Source organism: Poecilia latipinna, unplaced genomic scaffold (genome assembly GCF_001443285.1).
Source record: "Poecilia latipinna isolate Pla-1442-1.1 unplaced genomic scaffold, P_latipinna-1.0 Scaffold678, whole genome shotgun sequence".
Lineage (NCBI taxonomy): Eukaryota > Metazoa > Chordata > Actinopteri > Cyprinodontiformes > Poeciliidae > Poecilia > Poecilia latipinna.
This window is the reverse complement of record NW_015113294.1, coordinates 206,870-227,268: the sequence shown is the minus strand read 5'-3', so window position 1 is coordinate 227,268 and position 20,399 is coordinate 206,870. Positions and strand designations below refer to the sequence as shown.

General features: G+C 37.3%; 1 protein-coding gene across 2 annotated transcripts in view; it reads right to left on the bottom strand.

The window, feature by feature from the left end:
* Positions 1–1,655: 1,655 nt before the first annotated feature.
* bcl2l11 (BCL2 like 11) overlaps positions 1,656–20,399 on the bottom strand; it is a 34,812-nt gene continuing 16,068 nt past the window's right edge. For both annotated transcript variants that reach the window (XM_015044499.1, XM_015044500.1), the window contains exon 4: positions 1,656–5,945. In XM_015044499.1, coding sequence (XP_014899985.1) covers positions 5,781–5,945 — 165 coding nt within the window. In that variant the 3' untranslated portion in view covers positions 1,656–5,780. The remainder of the gene's footprint in view (positions 5,946–20,399) is intronic.

Below are 20,399 nucleotides of genomic sequence, written 5' to 3'. Positions count from 1 at the left end.
CCACAAAGGGTTAAAAAAAACCTCCTTCTTTCTCAACAGGTGGAGGAATCCACCCTGCTGACCTGCTGCTCTGACCCACATCTGGTGGTGGAGGTGTGGTTGCGCAGGAGCTGCTTGTGTGTGTGTGTGTGCGTGTGTGTGCGTGCGTATGAGAGTTATGAATGTTAATGAGTCGTGTGTGCGTGTGTGTGTCTGTGTGGATGACATATAATTATCCAAGCATGTGTTTGTGCCAAGTTGTGGAAGGCACCGTACTTTCCACAGACACACAGACACACTCTCTCTCACACACACACACACGCACAGAAAATGACAAGAGAAAGATGAAAATAAGAGGAGGAAAGACAGAGTTTCTCAAATAAAGAGGAAAACTGTCCTCATTTCACCTAAGAAACCTTTTATAACAAAATGACCTAAGCTGAACTGTGAAGTCAGTGTAAACAGACTTATGTTTTTAAAAGTTATCTATTTGATAGCTACGGTTTTAAGCTTATTATCTGAAAGTACTTATTTCAAATTAATCTGCCTCTGGTATTGATACAGTATCTTTTAATCAGTAGGTTAATGTTTTTGTTTGAACTCTTGGTATCTTTAAAGGACAGTAAAATAGTTTGGTATTGGAACTATACTTAAATTACTCACTCACCAACTCCTATTCATTCTTTGAAAGTGACAGGTTTTTTTTAGTTTCTTGAGACATTAAAGCTAAAGTATGTAACTTTTATAAAAAAAAAGTATTTTACATTTTTGTTAAAACTGTCGACATGGTGACAGATAATTTGTGAAAATGACCCATCTCCTTCTCCTTCTGTCTGAAATACTGCTGCGTGAAGAAATGGACCGCTCCCGACCAAAAACAACCAATCAGAGCAGGGAGGAGGGTCTTAGTGCTGTTTATCAAGCTCATGTACTCACTTCTCAAAGTCCGAATGGCGGAAAAACAACTTACCCTTACAAGCAACGCGTTTGGTCACACTAACTAGCCTGAGCATTGGCAACAGGATCTGCTAGCTGCAGCGAGCAAGAAGGAGAAGGGCAGCACCACAGGGAAGATGACTGACAGTGCTAAGGCCCTCCCCTTGGCTCTGATTGGTTGTTTCTAGGTAGCACTGGGAGAAGGCAGAGGTCAGTTTTTTTTTTTTTTTGACAGATTATCTGACTCATACCATACCATCACAAATATTTTGATAGTTTAATATGTAAAAAAAAAAAAAAAAAAAAAAAGTTTTTTATAAAAGTTACATACTGCAGCTTTGATGTCTTCAGAAAATTCACAACTTGCCGCTGTTGACAATGTGTTTATCAGGCAGGTTAGCCTGTTAGCTTTCTGTTTAGGCATGACTTGGTCATTTTTAAGGTAAATTTTTAACGACCTCCTGGTTAAATAAAACTATAAGATTTTTTTTATATGCACATGATGTCAACTATGTTACACTTTTTGATCGCGATTTGTCAGCTAAATAGGTTAGTCCAAGAAAATGCTTATAGCTGGGGGTAAAACACACTGTTAATTGACAAAAGTTTCACACTACAAATGTTTCTGCACAAGTGACAACTAAAGACTGTATGTTCTTCCACGTATTGCAGCAGGCTGATTCTTGAGATTAGACTCATAAGAAGACTTCATGCACATCATTAAAAGAACAGAAAAAGTATATTTTAAAAAATCATTTTTATTTGTTAAAAAAAATCACATCATACAACATGATTCATTCCTTTAAATGTACAAAGATGTAAAAGCATTGTTTCCAGGACAGAAATTGGAAGCAATTGAATTTTTATTATAGTTTACAATATAAACAAAACGTACTGGTTGCTACACTTGTACTGGGTCATCTGGAGTCATCCTTGTTTTTTTTTTTGTTTTGGCTCCTGTACATCTAAAATTCAATAGAAGCAACATTTACAACATTTTCAGCGAAAGCACAGCGCACCGCAGTGTCTCCGGGTCCCACAGGTTTCCTGCGTTTAACCTGTCTAACGTTTCCAATGAAATAACAGGTCATCCTCCTGCATGACAGCAAGCAACAATTATCTATCTGCTAAAGTTTGTGGCTTTCACATGGTCCAAAAGTCAAATAAACCGAAATGGGCAACACAATTTGACACAGTCATTCCAGCAGTGCTTGATGCAAGTCATTAAAACCCTGAATGTGTCATAAACATACGCGCGCACACACACACACACTCATACGCGGACAAGTGTTTCTGTGCTCGAACACCTTCAGAAGACATGCGAACAATATGCTCATTACAAGGTTTCCATATCAGTTTCAGAAAGCAGTAAATCGTCTCTCGGTTTCCTCCCTGAAATGCTCCCCTCTCGCACGCCGGCTTTAACACAGTATTTCAAAATGAGGTTGTAGGTTTCACATGGCACAATATCAGAAATCAGCATGCAGTCACAGCGCTCTCAGTGTCACAGTGAAGGAGAAGCAAAGCAGCTAAACACTGGTGAAGAGGAAGGAAGACAAGCTTTGTGCATTTTAGAGGGGGGGAATAAAAAACCCAACAGCATCGCTTTAACTAATCAGAATAGTTACATGGCAAAGGAATGCATCTCTCCAACATAACAAAAAAACAGGAAATTAGTGTGATACATGGATGTCTAAACTATTTGAGACATGAAGCGTAGATTCATTTGGACTAATATTTAACAATGCTAACAGCTGTTTATGATTACTGACTGGTCTCTTTTGTTTAGCGTTATGCATTCAGAAAACTATTTCATGAAAAAAGTATGTATCACAGATTGTGATAATGATGCTAGGGGAAATTAGCTAACACGCTGATTTTAATTTTGTAAGCTGCAATTTCATTATTGTTCCAAATTTGTCAGATGAAGTACTTAGTAAAGATTAAAAATATTTTTGTTTGTTTTAGTCATTGCCTGCCACGTTTTGACTGAGAAGCAGTTTTATTTAGGACATCTAACCTCATTATATATCAGCTGAACTGTTTCCATTTACTTTTCTGACACTGCTGTCAAAGAAAATGCAATAATATGTGAAAATTGGTCCAAACTAAATTAATATTTTAAAGTGTGGCTCATTCACACTTTGGTTTAGGTTAACACTGATTCATCAGGCTTTTTTTTTTTTTTTTTTTTTCTTGATTAGAATCTCCAGATCCACGCAGCAGCAGGAACTGGTAACTATTTCATCTGGACGTGAAGGTGGTGAAGCTAGCCTGTTAGCATCACTGGCCTGTTAATTAGCAACTAGGCTTTGTTAATTAGCAACTAGGCTTGAGCTGGTACAAGTCTCGTGGTGTGATACTTTACCACAAATACGACAAAATTCACATTATTTTACACAAATATTTTAAAAACAGTGCACAATGTATAGCTTCTGCAGCATGACTGTTTGAATTTGTAGCCCAATTTGTCCTCGATGTAAAAGTGCAGTTTCTACGCATTTTTAATGTCCAGACTCTGAACTGGTCAGCCCTCAATTTAGAAATGTTCTTCAAGAATCTACAAACAATTTTTACAAACATAACATTTGACGAAGAATTTACTACAGCTATAGTTCTACGAAACAGGAAAAACGGAAGGAAACATCGGAAGAACGGACGGTGAAAAAACAAAAGAGGGAACGAAGAAAATACAGACAGGACGAAAGGTATGAAAGGTAGGAAGTAAACAAAGCAGGGAGGAAATTAAGAAAAGCGGGAAAGACAAAAGAACAGACAGGACGGATGGGGGAGAAAAGGAAAACAGGAAAACCGTACACGGCGGGGCGTTTTGAAACTGTGACTTTCTAAAACTTTTCTATACGTTCAGACCGGGCCAGGCCTATTAACAGCTGTGGGCCTTTTGAAGCAGGATTCTAAAAATCAAAATGGAAAAGACTATTGTTCCACCAAAAGAAAATTTTATAACAATACTCAAAACATTTACTTTTTTTTTCTTCATAACAGTTGAACAGCTTTAATGTGCACAGCTTAACATCTAAATGTTTCTTTCATCTTCACCATTGTATTGTCTCTGTTAGTTTGGTTACTAATAGCCAATCATTCCAAAACAAAAACCCCACCCATCCCTTCACTGTTTTAGCCACGGCTGGATGCTATCCAGAAACCTCTCCGAGTGTTTAATGACCTGGCAGGCATGAGCAGACTTGGCTCAGTCTGAATCACTGTGCTAATAAACGGAAAATTGTCAACAAACCAAAACCTGCTGGTTACTTTCACCCTGGCTGCTAACGAGAAAACCAGATGATGGAAGACCGTAAAATTTGATCACTTATTGCAGAGCAATGGAAAAGTTTATAGATTAATAAACAGCAAAGCAAGAAATGACACTACTGACTAGTTTTAATGACTGACTTCATTTAAATTATTACTTTGTTCAACAACATAACTCTGCTTTTAGGGCTAGTTAGGTAACAGTTATTGCTTTAACCAGTGGCTGACTGAGCAGTAGGTTTGAAACGGTGCAAAGGTTTTGTTTTAATGCTGAATACAGAATTGATTTTTTTATTGCCATTTTTGAATGAAGTAATGAATAAACGTTTGATGCTGTGACTACATTAGAAATGCTCTTTAAGGTATCTCTGACATGAGATAAATGGATAAAAGTTATTTGCAATGTTGAAAATAAAACTGAATTCAAGAAAACTGGAAAACTGGAGGATCTTTAAAAAAAAAAGAATTATTACAATACAGTGGCATATAAGGCCCATTGCAGATGGAAAAAAAAAAATCTGCAATGGGTAGAAAAATAGGGTGTGAATTTCTGCCAAAAATCTCAGAACTGTTAACATCAATCTTAGAATTTTTTTTTAAATAAAGAAATGTATGAATTTGAAACATTTTAAATGTGCTAGAAATCACCTGGAATCTTTGAGATTAATCAAAATTTTAATTCAAATTTTCTATAAAACCAACAAATTTAAAAAGTGAAAAATTTGCTGGGAACAACTCTGACATTTTCAAATTAATCTCAGAAATGTACTAGAAAATTTGTGACTTGTGAAACTCAGAAATGTCCAAGTTTTCTCCAGAGCTTTCTGTGATTCATCTCAAAATGTTTCTAGATTTCTTCTGCAGCAATTTTTTTTTTTTTAGTTTTCAACATCAGAAATTTTCTTGTTTTTTTTTTCTAGAAACTTTTTGAGATTTTTGGTGGAACTTTTTATTTTTAAAAACACTTTTCATCGCGTCTAAAGCCAATGTTATGAGACAATCACAATATATTTCATCTTTCTGGATAAAAATGCAGTTTTAAAGGCTGGTATAGAACGACATATTTTGTGGAAATAAAACCTTAACATGATGTAGTTTGGGAACACAGATTATGACAATATAAATGCACTTATATTTTGAATGCATGACAGGTGGAAAATAAGAGAAAATAATTTTAGACCCATAAACTTGAACAAATTTGGGTCACAGACCGTGATCGCTCAGGAAGCGCATAATCTCTGTACAATAGCAAAAACAAAACAAACAAAAAAAAAACCTTAAATCAATCTTAATAAAGTAAACAACAAACTGTACAAGGCACGTTTGAATTTCCACAGGCATATTTTTCAGGTCAAATGACTGTCTCTGTTCAAGAAACGGAGTGCAAATCTTGCCTCTTTGGTAAAATGATGGAGACTCGGAGGCCATTAGGGAAAATCAAACATTTTAGAGTTCCTTCCTAAAAGAGAAGAGTTCATAGGGGGAAGGAACAGGCATATGACATCATATATATATATATAAAAGAGTCAATATTTGATATATGTTCAAAACATACTCAAGAAGAATGCTACGTCTGCTGGGTTTTCCTAAGGCTAAACCTGAGAGTGGTCGTGGCTGCTTGTGTTGCCTTGCATGTACATTATTCGTCCGACCAGGAGGAGCAGAAGGCAGACACAAAGCATGGCAACAGGCTCTTGCTGGATGTGCGGCATCAGGTTTAGAGGGACTATATTCCGTTGGTGTCTTCTCGCCATCCTCTACAAAAGAAAGCACAAGAAAGGACACGACGTATTAGTGAGAGAAATGAAGAGTTTACAGCTTGATGAGTGTAAATTGCAGTACAACGCTTGTCAATTTTTCATAGTCGACATTGGTAAAATTTTTAAAATCCTTCTAAAACATGACTTTGACAACTTACAATCCAATGCCAGTATGTTCCAGTAAAACCAGACCTACTTCCCTCTCAAATTATATGGAAGCAGAAAAGGTGCACTTAGTTTTTCACACAACTGTACTCACAGTCGTTCGTTTCCCCAACAATACAAATGGTGCTTTGTGTCACAATTACATATTTCAGATGTTTAAATAAAGTTTATTAACAAAGACAACCGAAGTGAGTACAGAAAGCGGTTTTTTGAGTTATGATTTCATTTATAAAGGGGGAAAGTAAGCTTTTTAAAAACAAGCCAAAGTTAAGTGGGAATCCATCCGTCATATTGCTGTGGAGGAATTTTTGGCTCCATCTTCTAAACAGAAACATTTTATTTCAGCCACATTTGAGGTTTTTAGAGTATAAACATCTCCAGTTAGATTTAAATCTAGACTTTTACTAGACCGCTCTAAAAAGATATATTTTTTCTTTACCCCCTGGGATGTGCTCTTACTGGTGTGCTTTGGATCATTGTCCTGTTGGAAAACCTCCTTTTGCCAGTCCACAGACAATCTTTCCTGAAGTGTTGGGGGTCAACAATGTTTTTGGCAAACATGAGACGTCTTTTTTTTTTGTCAGCAGTTTTTGTTTTTCTTTGAAAAACTCTATTTTTGTCCAGCCCTTTTATTACACTGCATATCAGACTGATATCTTGATGAAGGCAAGTGAACAACGTCTAAAGCTAGTGCTTTTGCTATTTTTTCTGTAAGAAACAGATGAGAAATCCGTTATTTCCATAAATAATGTTAATTATTGGCACAAAAACAAACCACAGATACATTATTAGTGCCAAAATATTAGGTCAATGTCCAAACAGCTGCTCAGATGTATAAGAGGGCTGAAGACGATCCCCAAAGCTTCAAAGATTGTCTTTTTTCTATTATTACATGTTATTTATTTGACTCAATTCACACACTGCCTGACCACATTATTTCAAAGGACATTCTGTTCTATCAATAAAAAAAAAAAATAAAAATCCTCAGGCTCACATTAAGACATTTGATCAGCCATGAAAAGTTCTGAGTGTACAGTCCTAAACATCAGATGTTCAAGTGAGTTCAGGACTGACTGTGGCATAAAAAAAAATAAAAAAAATCAAAAGGACATACGTTCTGCATGTTTACATCCACAGGAAGCAGGTAAGTATAGACGTCAAACATCCTGCCACAGCTCTCTCTTTACCTTTGACTCTCCAGGTGCCAGCGCACGTTTTAATGCACATGTGTGCATTAAAACACACTTTAAAAAGTGTTTGTTTTCCAGCTTTTATAGCTCAGGTTTGTATGAAGGCTACTAATCTTTCTCAGACACCCTCTCCCTTTCCTTATGTACTGAAATTGTTAACAATGCTGTTAATTAAATAATGCCTCTTACCAAATAAGCCCTTTGTCATGGATTCATTTTAAGATTCCATTATACTCTTGTACTTTCCACCTTTTTTTTTTTGATGATAAACTCCTAAAACTTTATATTTCTGTACAAATTTTGATATTTTAGTGTAAATTTCTTCGACGTTATCTCACCTAAAACCGTCTCAGTGCTGGCCCCTTTCGGTCAAACGGTGCATAAGTGGCTCCGCCCACTTTGCTGACATTTTTATTAGTTATACTTAAAGAAATGAAGTTAAAGTTGAATATAGATTGGGTGGAAGGAGGGAAGTAACTTGACACTTGACTTGTCCTTCAAAGACTCTAGACTTGACAAAGACTTGGCACTTTACATGGAATGGGAAAATAATTCTTCTTTCCCGCCATTTCTTGCTATCACAACAGTTTGAACAAGATGAACGTTGGGTGGATATAAAAGTTCAACTGAAACATATTGCTAAGAGGCACACATATTGTTGTTCTAACTTGGCTTGCTTCCAGCTTCTGAACTTTGGAAACTGAAAATGAAAGGAAACAACACTTGTCACGCTTTAATAGCACGATACATGCACAACAAGCGGGCCGAATTGTGATGTGATTCTTAAAAGTGGAAGGCATACGCCCTGTTGGGGGCCCCATGTCGTCAACATGTTAGAAACAATAAATGCATATCTGGATGATTCACCCCGTCTGTTAGCTTTGGCAAGCGGAAATAACAAACTTCTCCCGTTGCAACCCGGAGTTTCGTATTACACAACTGGCAAATCAGTGTTTCCGTGATGAGAAGGAGTCGTGCTAAAAGGTGCAGGAACACCTGGGTGAAGAACTATTGGCAGCCTCTGATGACAAGTAGTTACTGTGAATGGCAATAAATAAAAAAAGACCTGGCGTGATGTGTCTGACAGCTGGAAGCTAAGAAAATACTGACAAGACATGTTGAAAGATTACAGTTCATTTAGGAGAAAAGCTGATGTCTATCCGGAAAATGACTTTAGAAAACAGAAAGAAAAAAAAATGAAGGTTGAGTTTCCAAATTGACATCAGCAGTTCAGAGGCTGCTGAGGAAAGAAAAAATACCTCTACTGCTTCTCTACTGGATTGAACATTAGCTCTACGAGCGGCAAAAACAGAAATGAGAAATTGTAACTCAATATTTATTTAAGTTTCACATCAGATGGTTCTATATCAGGCAGCTCTTCTCAGTAATTCACTCTTAAAACATTTGTTCAAACAATTAACTTAAACTCATGTGCTATTGTTCTTTATTTTGGGGTTGTTAGTGAACATTTTACTCACAAAGTGTTTCCCACTTGTTTTCCCCCAACCTCTCTATGGTGATTCACAGAAACTTGGCTGGATTTAGACCCACACAGTTAAGTTTTTTTTTTTTTTCTATTCCTGCTTGTTGACAGCTCTGTGCTTTGGACTTGGTTCATCGCTCAGCAGCAGATTCTCCACAATAACAGATCTGCCTGACTAATAAGAGAAATAAAAATTTCTTCTGGGTTTATGCACACCGGGAAGATTGTTATCAAACATTTTTCAGAAACAGTATGGTTCCTGTTGCTTAAAAAAAAAGAGGATATCCACCATGCAAAGTACAGGGTAGTTTAAATTTCACAAACTAGAAACAAATATTTTGATTTATTACCACTTTTGGTGGTTTAGTGCAAATAGCGTTGCTAATATGTCAGTGGACTTCTCAAAGTAAGAATTGCTTTCCTTTTCAGAGCTCTCTCTTTAGGGTTAATAGACTTTGAGACAACTCACAAAACCATTTTGGAGGAATGACAGTAAAAAGTTAAGGCTACGCTGTACCTCTAAGGTGACACTGCTTTAAATAAACTCACACTGTTTTTCTCATTCTAATAGATACAACTTCAGGAAAATCTTTTTTTTTCTGCAACAAGATCATTTACAGCAATGTAAGAACTTTTTTTTTAATTATTTTTTTTATAAAAGCAACTGTACCCAGTGTTTTTTCTATCCCCATTTCAAGCCCTACAACCTAAGTTGGCATTCAGCCAATAAAATGCAGCCTGTCCGGAAGGACTTTACAATACTACCCAGTCAATGGCTGGCAGAGAATAAACTTCCAGCCGCGGGGCAAGACTTCACTCTGAAAAACAGGATCTTTTCGGATGAAAGTAAGAGAGGCATATCAAAGCCGGTGTGGTGAGCCAGAAACCACAGAAAAGCGTATTGCCAGCAGAGGAAACAGGTGAGGGGAAGACTATTTAACCCTACATTTGAAACACGGTCTGGTTCTAATTTCACTTCTCACTTGGATCCAAGTCAAACACACTGCTCACAGATGACTACGTAAACCTAAATAAATAAAGCGCTCCTGATTGACAAAGAACAAGCTTTGCATTCAAACGTAGTATTATAAAAATGAGTGACAAATCAAAGAAAAATCTGTATCTTTGACTTCTACCCAGAGGGAATCTTGTACCGTTTTTAAAGTGATGTAATTTTTTCGGATTTAGTTTAAGGAATATAATTTATTTATTTATTTATTTTCCCATCAAAGTAGTGCACATGCCTAACCTGGACTGGTACTACAAACATTTCTATACCGCCTTGGGTTTTGACAAGCAAAGAGGTGGAACCACTTATTTTAACCACTTAAAATGTCCAGTTGTGATGAGCTACAAGTTTTATTTTGATTATTTGTAGAGAATATGTTCTCTGAAAGACAGTTAAGCTACACAAATCCCATAATTAATTTCTGGATATCTGAATTTATTAACGTCGTTTTAACCAACATGGACACTCCACAGTCGTGATCAACTAATCTCTGGAAACTGTAGTTAAACACAGTGTTGTGTTTGTGGTGCAACATTTTGATTGGTTGGCAGTCTCCATAAACCTTCCTGAGAACCTTCTTCTGGCCCTGAACCAGTTTACCAGTTATAGAGACACTGCCTCCAGTGGTGGAATCATAAAAAACAGCTACTGAGCAAACAGCAGCATCGGTTTTGGCACTAGACTCTGTCTTTCCATTTCCATGAAATCCATTTCCACTGAATTGTGTTTGTAAAAGAAGTCCAAAGTACAACAGTGAAGTGGACTTTGTCAACACATGTTTCTGAATCATGAGACTTGGGGAAGGTAATAAGGTAAAACTGTATGCAAATGGACTCTGACGGGAACATAAAGGTGGAAGAAGTTTGTCACAATTGTTACGATTCCCAGAAAGTGAAGTACACTTTATCTCTGTACATATTTTACATACCATCACATAATTATGTGATGGTATATTACATCATAGGGTAATTACCCTATGATGTAATAGCAGTAAATGGAGAAATAAAAGACTATTGTTTTGCCATATAAATGACAAAAGAGACAATGTTAATAAAGATTTTTGGTACATATCTGGGGCACTGATCAGTATGTTTTTGATATGATTCAATGCAGCAAGTGCAGCTGTTGGGAAAATGGGAAACTGTTGGGAAAAGTTGTGGCAACTTCTTCTGACTTGTATCTCAAACGATGTACAAGTTTGGACTCGTTGGATGCTACAGAAGTTTGGACTTCAGCTGTTTTTCTACAGTACCAATGATGTTCACATTTGGCTTGACTGTGTCTCAGGTGACTAATTAGGATAAGTACACAGCAAACTATGCATCTCATTGCTGTTGAAAGATGTGTTCACTAGCTATGTTTCTGTCCAATTGTGCAAATTTTGAGTGAACTTTTAAATTGTCACAACAAAGGAAAAGAAAAAAAAAAGCAAATTAGGACGTTTCCATCTAGAGGTTTGGAGCAAATCAACCAGGCTACACAAAGCACGACTTCATCTGATGTTGACGCTACGCATGGCTGAAATAAACAAGATGTAGAGGTTCAAGCCAGCATAGCATGGACCATCCATCCCAGAAAAATGGAGTGACCCTTCCCTTCCATAATATAAGGTTAGATTTCAAAATATTTCTGAGTTTTGTGCCTCTCGTAAGGCACGGACCCACTTGTGGACTGGAGTGTTTGCTGAGTCGGAAGTTATTCAGCGAATGAGTTTACCTCTTCTCTTTGGTGAAACAGCTCTTTTTCAGCCAAAAACCACTTAAAGTGTTTTTTTTCATCCTTTCTTGAAGAATTAAGAAAGTTATTTCAAATGTTGCTCTTTCCATCAACCTTTTTTGATGTAATACTTCAAAACATGCATACAAAGATGCTGATGGAAAAACGGCTGCTGACATGTAGTTTTGGTGCAGCCCACCATTTTCCCACTACTGCAGCTGCCTGAGAGAGAGAACTTCCAGTTATCACGGGAACTTAAAGTTAATGATAACTGGAAGTTCACTCTGCCCTGTTTTGATGTCACTTTTTAAAGTTGTGCCACAAAACGTCGCATTGTGCACTTAGCTCTTCAGGTACAAATCTTCAGGTGTAAAAAAGTGCTATATTTATTTGTTACCTGTGTCATGTGGTGACTGTGGCTCAGTGGGTAGAGTGAGTTTTATTGCAATCGGGACAGTGTAGATTTGATTCCAGTGTCCTTTTGTCACATGTCAATGTGCTTCCAATAAAGGTACAAAATGCTCCGACACAATGTACATATTCTGTGAGCAGCGTACAATCCTCCCACACTGTCCGTGGATGGTTGAGCATATTGATTGTTGTGGCAAATTCCTTCATTTGCCACAAGTTTGATGAGCTAAAAAAAAAAAAAAAAAAAAAAAGAATTACAGCAAGTCAACTGCGCCTCAATCGCAGGAGCAGTTGACTACTTCTTCTAAGAGGTAGTTAGTCATGGGCAAATTCTCTTCACACACATCTGCGGAGTAAAAGCATAGTGGCAGCTTAGCAGCCAACAAGCAGCGCAAGTGGTGCTTATGTAGCAGGAAGAGCACAAAAAGGTCTGGAAGTAGGCTACTTCTGTTTTCACAAGCATGTGCATAGTTGCAAATCAACAGACTGTTTCACAAAACATGACATATGCTTCTAAAAATACCTAAAATTAAGATCTAAAGGACAGGTTTTGTAGATGAATCAGTTTACTAGCAACACATTTGTTCTATCAGTTCTTCCACTACCAATTGTGGGACACAAGCAGATTTCATTTGCAGTGACATCCACCATTCAAAAGCGGGAACTGCAGCGAACGCTACGCACCTCAAGCGATAATATAAAAATCCAGGGGTCGATCTTAACTTCCAAATTCTCTTGAGATATCTGGTATGTGAAGATAGTAAAATTGACTTTACTGCTAGGAGCAGCGAGAGTGGCTCTCTTGCTCTGAGGCCAAGTTCAGAGAAGAGCTGAAGCGCTCAACGCCCCGCCACTGACAAGCAGCAAAGGTCCAAATGCCGCATACTGGCTGGTTTTGACCCAGCTTGGAAATGCTTCCCTCTGGCTGAACAAAGCTGATCTTTGTTTGATGGGTTAGGTTGGATATACAGTAGGAAGGGAGAAACACAGATGGGGATTGTCCATAAAGTTGGGCTTCGCAGCTTCTCCAGTTCAATCAATAGCAATGATAGCAAAGAAGCAAAGTGCAGAAATAGAAACTTTCTTGTTCTGGACTATGTACACAATTACCTGTAAATATCACCCTAAACTCAGTTTTACTGTGTAGGATTTCCCACCATAGATGAAGAATTGAAGCACATCTGGATAAGTACTTTATTTTGACAGGACATGTGACACTTTTCCTTCCTTCAGGGTATATTTTCCTTCATATCATCGCCTTAGGAACCTTCAAAACTTTCAAGTCAACATTTAAGGGAACATCATGGGAGCAAATACCCAGCTACAGACTCAGTACTGTTAATGCTCATTTGTCCCCAGCTGACCAACTAGGCCTGTTGTTTTTGGCAGAAAAAGGAAGACTAAAGTTTTAACTTGATGGGAGTTTTTTTTTTTGGTAATTTTATTTCGTTTCTGCAACCATAATGTCTGCCATCTTCATACATCAGAATTTCTGTCAGAGCAGAAGCTCGAGTGAACACTCATTGAGTCAGCGTCTGCACACAAGTTTAAAAAAAGAAAAGGAGAGTGTTATGTTTGATTGCAGAGAGAAAACACGGGTTTCTGTTTATTATCAAAAGTTTCAGTTTTGCTACGAGAAAAAAAAATATCTTGCAGTGTGTAAATACCTAAAGTTGTGTTGGAAACTCTAACAATATTGTTATTACAGGTAATTAGCTTGCAGCAGTGTTAATAATTGCAAAAATAATGACTTATCTATCGCAAAATCCACTGTGGAAGAAATAAACAAGGCTTGCGGGTTTTTCTTGGCAGAGTTTCTGGAACTTGTTCTTCACCTCATCAACCACAGCAATGACTTGACACTGCAGAATACTGAAACCTTGCTGCATGAATGCTACTTTACTTTACGATGTGTCATTCTAAATCTATTGGAACATTACATTTCTATATCTTGAACTCCTTCATTTAGTGTTGTGGTAGGCAATTTCCTGGAAAACAGTTCATATTTTAATCAGTTGTTTTGTCGAGATAAAGACTAATTTTGCATTCAGTGACCTGCTTTTCTTATTTTTAAATGTGAAGGGCAGCATAGTTACCCAGTAGACTGATGTTAAATAATTACTCCAGAAATGTCTGCCTTTAAAGCTCTTGGAGTCATATTTGAAGGCATGATAAAAATTTTCTTGCGATCCTTTGGAGACAAAAAGCACACAGCATCATGCCACAATACCTAAAAGTGAAATTATCAACAAATCATCCACAATCTTAGCTCTGCTGGACCAAAACAAACAGTTACAGTTAGTCTCAACTACAATTAGCAAACGCCACTTGTTGCATCTGTGGTGGTTGGGCAGAAATTGATTTTTTTTTTTCTGGCTGCCTCCTCTATAATCAGCTGGGATGCAGAGGGCATCTAATAGTTGTTATGGAGACTTTGTGGCCCCACTCTTCGCTCCAAAGTTGTATTATTTTTAACCTTCATTACTTAAATGACATGTCTTCTTTTCTTTCCTGTGGTTCTTGCATGAATGGCACCCTGAGCGAGCCCATCCATACCCCAGCCAATCAAAATGCAGGAAATCTTTAAAATTTGGAGGTGCTATACGAAGGAGTGCAATGTAACCTCTTATTGTTTTTCAGTAGCAAACAGGGGGCTCCAACTCATATGCAAAAACAATAAAAAAAAGATGTAACTGATAAATAATTTGCTTTTTTTAAATCATGTGCTTGTGCACCCCCTTTCTAATGCAGCCCTGGTCAACTGCCCATGTACTGTAACTGATAACATAATTATTTCAGATAAAAAGTGGTCAAATTCTCAGTTTTTTTAGCTTTCTGAACACAAAAAGATTGTCTGGCAATTGAAAAATATTTATTTAATGTTACACCTGTATCTTAGAATAAAAAGTAAAAACAGAAAATGAACTGTTAAGGTCGGAATAAAGATTAGATGCAAATTTATTAGAAACAAATCTTTTTTTTTTCTTTTTTTTTAAATCTTGTGCTTTAACCCAAATAAAAACAGTGATGTTCTGAGAGCTGAGAATACAAATCATAAACTATGGCTAACAATAGGGCTGATGAGTTATCTTGATAAATGGTAATACATCACAGTCAGATTGAAGGGTTGGATTTTCACCACAACTAGAAACAGATGTGCTGCTCAGCTGACAAACTGCAGGCTGAGTGTGGGATTTCAAGCCAAAACTTGCAACAAAAACGATCTCCAGGCATATAACTTAAGAGACTACAGAAACGCATTATAAACACTGGCATATAAAAACACCAACAGCTGATCATTTAAGTTTTCTAACGTCCAAGAGTGGCTACTGTCCATGTTTTAATCTGCTTTATGACGAGGCGAAAAGGGTCTAATCCTCCTGGATCTTACTGTCTGTTGCTTCGTCACTATGAGCAAATATAATTAGCTATCTCTATGGTAGAGGATGGAGTAAATTAGCATGCCTCGCTATTGGTTAAAACTTGTATATTATTTCAAGGTGTCAAAGCAAGAACAAACATATTTGTCCTGTTGTCTTTCCAGTGGAGCAACGCTAGGCTCAGTGCTCAGACACTTTCTTTTGGTAATGTACCCTACTTGATACATTTCAAGTAGTACTACTCTTTTGACACTTTGGGAAAAACAAACAAACTACCACATTGCTGACTTCACCACTCCTACGCTTCAGATAAACTCTTGAAGCAGTGATAACTGGTTCACTATCACTGTCACATGACTAAACAAATACCACATGACCAACCTCCTTCCCTTGCCCTCCAGGAACAAACAGCAACTGGATGTAAATAAACATTGTTTGGTAATATCAGCCCAGTTTTATTTATCAGACCGATACTGATTATTCATCCAAAATATATGGTCAGCCCTAAAAAACATATCTATCTTTGAACATGTTCCTCTTCATTTTTAACACACAAAATTGAAAGAAATACATTGGCATTGGTTTGTACTGCTAGAAGGAGTAAGTACCATAACAACGAACAATAAGCAGTGTTTTCTGACTCGTAACTAGAACAATCCGAGCTAGGGTGTGACATGTTTCCCATTTTAAAGCTCTGACTTCAGTAAAAAACCAAATGAAACATAATCCTAACTTATTAAAGTCTGTATTACATAGAATATTGACTTATTATAGTGCTGATGGGTTTGCTTGTTTGCTTTGTTTTTATATAGATTTAGGATTTAATGCATGATTTGGGGTGTCTTTCTGTACAAAATCTTTAATGGAATCAATTCTTCATTGCTTCACGTAATATTGCTTGCTAAATGGCTAATTATAACGTTTATTTTTGGATTTTAGCAGAGGAGGACAAATCTCCATTGCAGTAAATCCTAACTTTCACAGCTTGCCTTCTTGCTCTTCTTCTTGTGTCGCTCTTTTCACAGTGGAAACATTGAGTCAGCCAAAACGCTCATGTGATTTTATTTGGTTACCACAACTTACTATGCTGCCTCTTAAAAATAGCTCTCAAAACAAAGCTACACTTACAAGCACACGCACACGCACACGCACACACCTACACACACACACACACACACACACGCACGCACACACACACACACATACGCACACACCACATTACGGGACTCTGGCTTTGTTATATTCCTTCTCTGCCTTCCTTCCTCTTAATTTCTTGCTGCCACAATGCAAACCTCCAAATGTTCAAAACATTTTTAAATGATATATTTTCTACAAGACCTTCAAGCAAAATTTAAACACAAAACTTGCAGTCTCCGAGAGTGTCATGTGTGCGCTCCCTGGCTTGTGGCTGCCAATTATCTTTTTACATGCAAGCCAGCAAAACACAGGCACTCTCAAACATGCACTGATTTAGAAATTGCATGCAAAGTCAGTGTGCCATAATATGTCTTTACAGTTTGTTTTCTTTGTGGGACCCACTGAAGAAATGTAACATTATAGCTCAGCAACAACTTTTGGCTGAACCAAAACAACATTAAAGATCCAACAACTAAGTGAAACACCAACTGTAAAACGCAAAGAACAATAATTTGGTCAGATTGGTGTCATTGCCATAAATTTGTGATGTGGTGCTTATAGTGGTAGCATGTTTGTTTTTTTTCTTTGCTTTAAGGCAATCGATATATACAGGATAATGGTACTTTGGGTGGTTAGGATGTACTGGTATGTACTGAAACGGGACTCACAGCTCTAACTGTGTTTTTAGGGCTGCTACATTTCTATATCGCGGCTGGCCTAAAAACAAAAAGCAGTGCCAGTGACGTCAAAACTTCCCATCTGTGTTGTACCATCCCTTTCTGGGTCAAGATCATTATGTTCTGAAACCAGTTATCTCATTGTTTTTCCAGCACATACTTGTCTGAACTGTGTTTGTTTCCTTTTCAGAATCAGTTCTTTCATTTTCTTAATTTTTTTTTTTTGACACATTTTTAAACATCCGTTTGTCCAGTTGCAGCAGATAAAAACTAGCGTGTGGTTCCATATATCAAATTAAATTTGAGAAGTCTATTATTCACACTGATAACTCTGTCCTTCCTATGAGATGAACTAAAAACCTTTGCCTTGGTAGTAAAGGGGCAAAGGTTAAGGTTACCAACCCGTTAACAGTGTTTTTACCAGCGATTCACTGAGAAGTAACTCGTATAATGAACATAACTTAACTTTACTCAGCAGGTGCAAAATTCCACCAGGTGGTTGCTAAATGCCACTGGCTAGTCTGAAGGAGCTGAGGGGTGACGTTGCACTGATGCACTGATGTCAGGTAGCATCGAGGTATCTCAGCTTCCAAAGCTGCATTTTTTTTCTTTTTTTGAATAATTTAGATGTGCTCTACAGACCAATCTGCTTATAGGTGACTTTGTATTGGGACTGGGGATTCACTGTAATTCAGCTGCCAAGGTGGAGGAGGGACTGGAGAGAAGCACCTGGCATCAGCAGGCAGGTTTGCAGGCAGCAGAGGTAAACAGAGGTTTTGAAGCTTAAACACACTACCCAGAACATTTGGGTGTGTTTGACATATCCTGGAGTGTGAATAAAAAAGAATTGCAAAGATTTTACAACCTTAAATGTGTTGTAAAACACACAACACAACAAATATAGCACATTGAATCTGCTATACTCCAGATTCAATGACTAGCAGGTGGAGACTTGCTGAATACTTTGACATTTAGGGGCACGAGACTTGCTTTGCAGAAACTGGACTAAAGAAAACTTTCAGTCAGAAAATGATTCCTGTTCTACTGTTTTCTATCTTCTTTATTTTTAGTACAAACCTTCCTTGAGTTACTCAAATAGTTTTATCCAACACAACGATTCAACAACACAATCTTTCAGCTAGCCAGGCTCCAATCAGGCTCAACACCAAATCTGACCTGAATGGCACAGGTTAATGAAAACGATAAGGTAGAGGAAAAGTATCCTGTCTTTTTTCCCGCTATTTTTCCTTCAACACACTCTTAAACACAGAGAATGACATAAGCAGCCAAGAAATCACACCCTACTGGTCCACAATATTTCTGAGGGTTATTTCTGCGTACAGACAAAGGGTTTCACCTCTTAGTGACGGATGACGGATTGTGCATTTGGAGTTAGTACGTGTGTGCCTCTGTGTGTGCATGCGTGCATGCGTGTGTGTGTGTGTGTTTGGTCAGGATAATTAGACCTTGTGCTCTCCTCCCTGAGAGTTCTCTAACCACAGGTTTGAGGCGTAATGAAACTACACAGTCACGGACACCAGGCTGACACACCACACAGAAATGGGCACGTACATCGTTCTGAGCACATTCACAGATGTCTCAAAACAAACACACACCAACGATCGTGCATGCGCTGTGTAAATGTTTAACCGAGACACTGACACAGAGAGATTCTGGAAGAGATGAGGACAAAGAAACGGGAGCAAATTTAAAAGTACAGAATGAAAAATACTCCCTGTATTATTTTTTATGCTAAGAAAAATAAATAAATAAATCACTAAGATGATATTAATCATGTATTTTAGAGTTTTAGTTACTTCTCTGGCATAAAAAGGATGTGATGCAGCGCCGTGTGGCTGAATTAGTGTATTTACAGATAATGAGTCAAAATCTTCCACAGCCATACGCTGCCTTCGCTCCCCGCTGGCTTCCAGGCACTGAACCTGAAATAAGCTCTTTTGTCAACAGTGCAGGCACAGGAGGCTAACTCTTCACACAAAACCTAACAATGGGAAAACATGGAGAAGTGGTTCAAGAAACTGAACCATAAAACATCCTCAGGTGTGCTTCAATGTTTAATGTAGTTTTTCCACCTTACATATTTTGTGGAGACAATTATTACGTTTTAAGACACATTAGTTACATTTTCAAACAAGAAAATGTGAAGGCTGTTTTCGCCACCAAAGAAATAAACTCTATTATGATGGTGTAGCGAAACAGAAAGCTTGGATAAGCACAATCTTTACAACAATCCGTCTTTAGTCAACTTTCCATAAAAGTAATGCATAGTGAATCTAAAACAAATCAGATCACTCTCTGCACTCAGAGAAACATATAGACCTGTCACGGCAACAAATTTTACTGGACGATAAATTCACCCCAGACGTTTTCGTGATAAACAATAACATTGTTGCTTTGAGACAACTGTCAAACTATATGGCGGTCAAGGCATAATAATTCTCAAAGACATAAGCACATTCTCAAAGATTAATACACTTTACATTTTAGTGAACATTTAACACTGGAACTGGAAGACATTTTAAATATGCAAAATTAATAACAGCAAAAAAATAATAATAAAATGAATTATGACGTCTCTGTAAACAAAACTGTCCTTCAAAGAAAGGGCTAGTTAAGACCAAAACACCGGTTTGAAGACTTTTACCATCCAGTTTTTGGTAGAAAGAGAAAAACAATAAATCATGCAAATGGAAATTATTAAACTTGTCTTAATTTATCATGCAATTAATTGATTTATTGTTTATTGTGACAGGCCTATGAACATATTATTGGTTTGATGATTCTTATTTTACTTTTTTTTGACAAAAAATAAGTAAAATAGTAGGAGAAAGAGCTCATTTTTTCTCCAACAGTCCTGTCAACTTTGCAGTATCTGTTCAGCCTTCCTGTTATCTGCTGAAATCTTGTTCTTTCTCACTCTCTTGCAGGAATTAATCACAATATTTCTTGTACATGATTTCACTTGTTAAGTTCCACCATAACAAATTATGTTAACGTTGGTGAGACCCGTTATGGTGCATTCACTGGCCTGAAAAAGACTGAACTTTTTGAGTTTCCAGCTGCCAGAGCTGTTGAGGATTGCGAGTTGATTTCTTGGTGCATCACAAAAAATAAAAACGTTCTGAAATGTCCTTATTACAACAAATCAGAAAATAAAATATTAAAGCATATTTTGTTGTCAGTGAGAAGAGGGATATAATTTTATAGCTTCACTGTTTTTCTCTTTCCTAAAACATAAAAAGGCCCTACGATTAGATCTTCC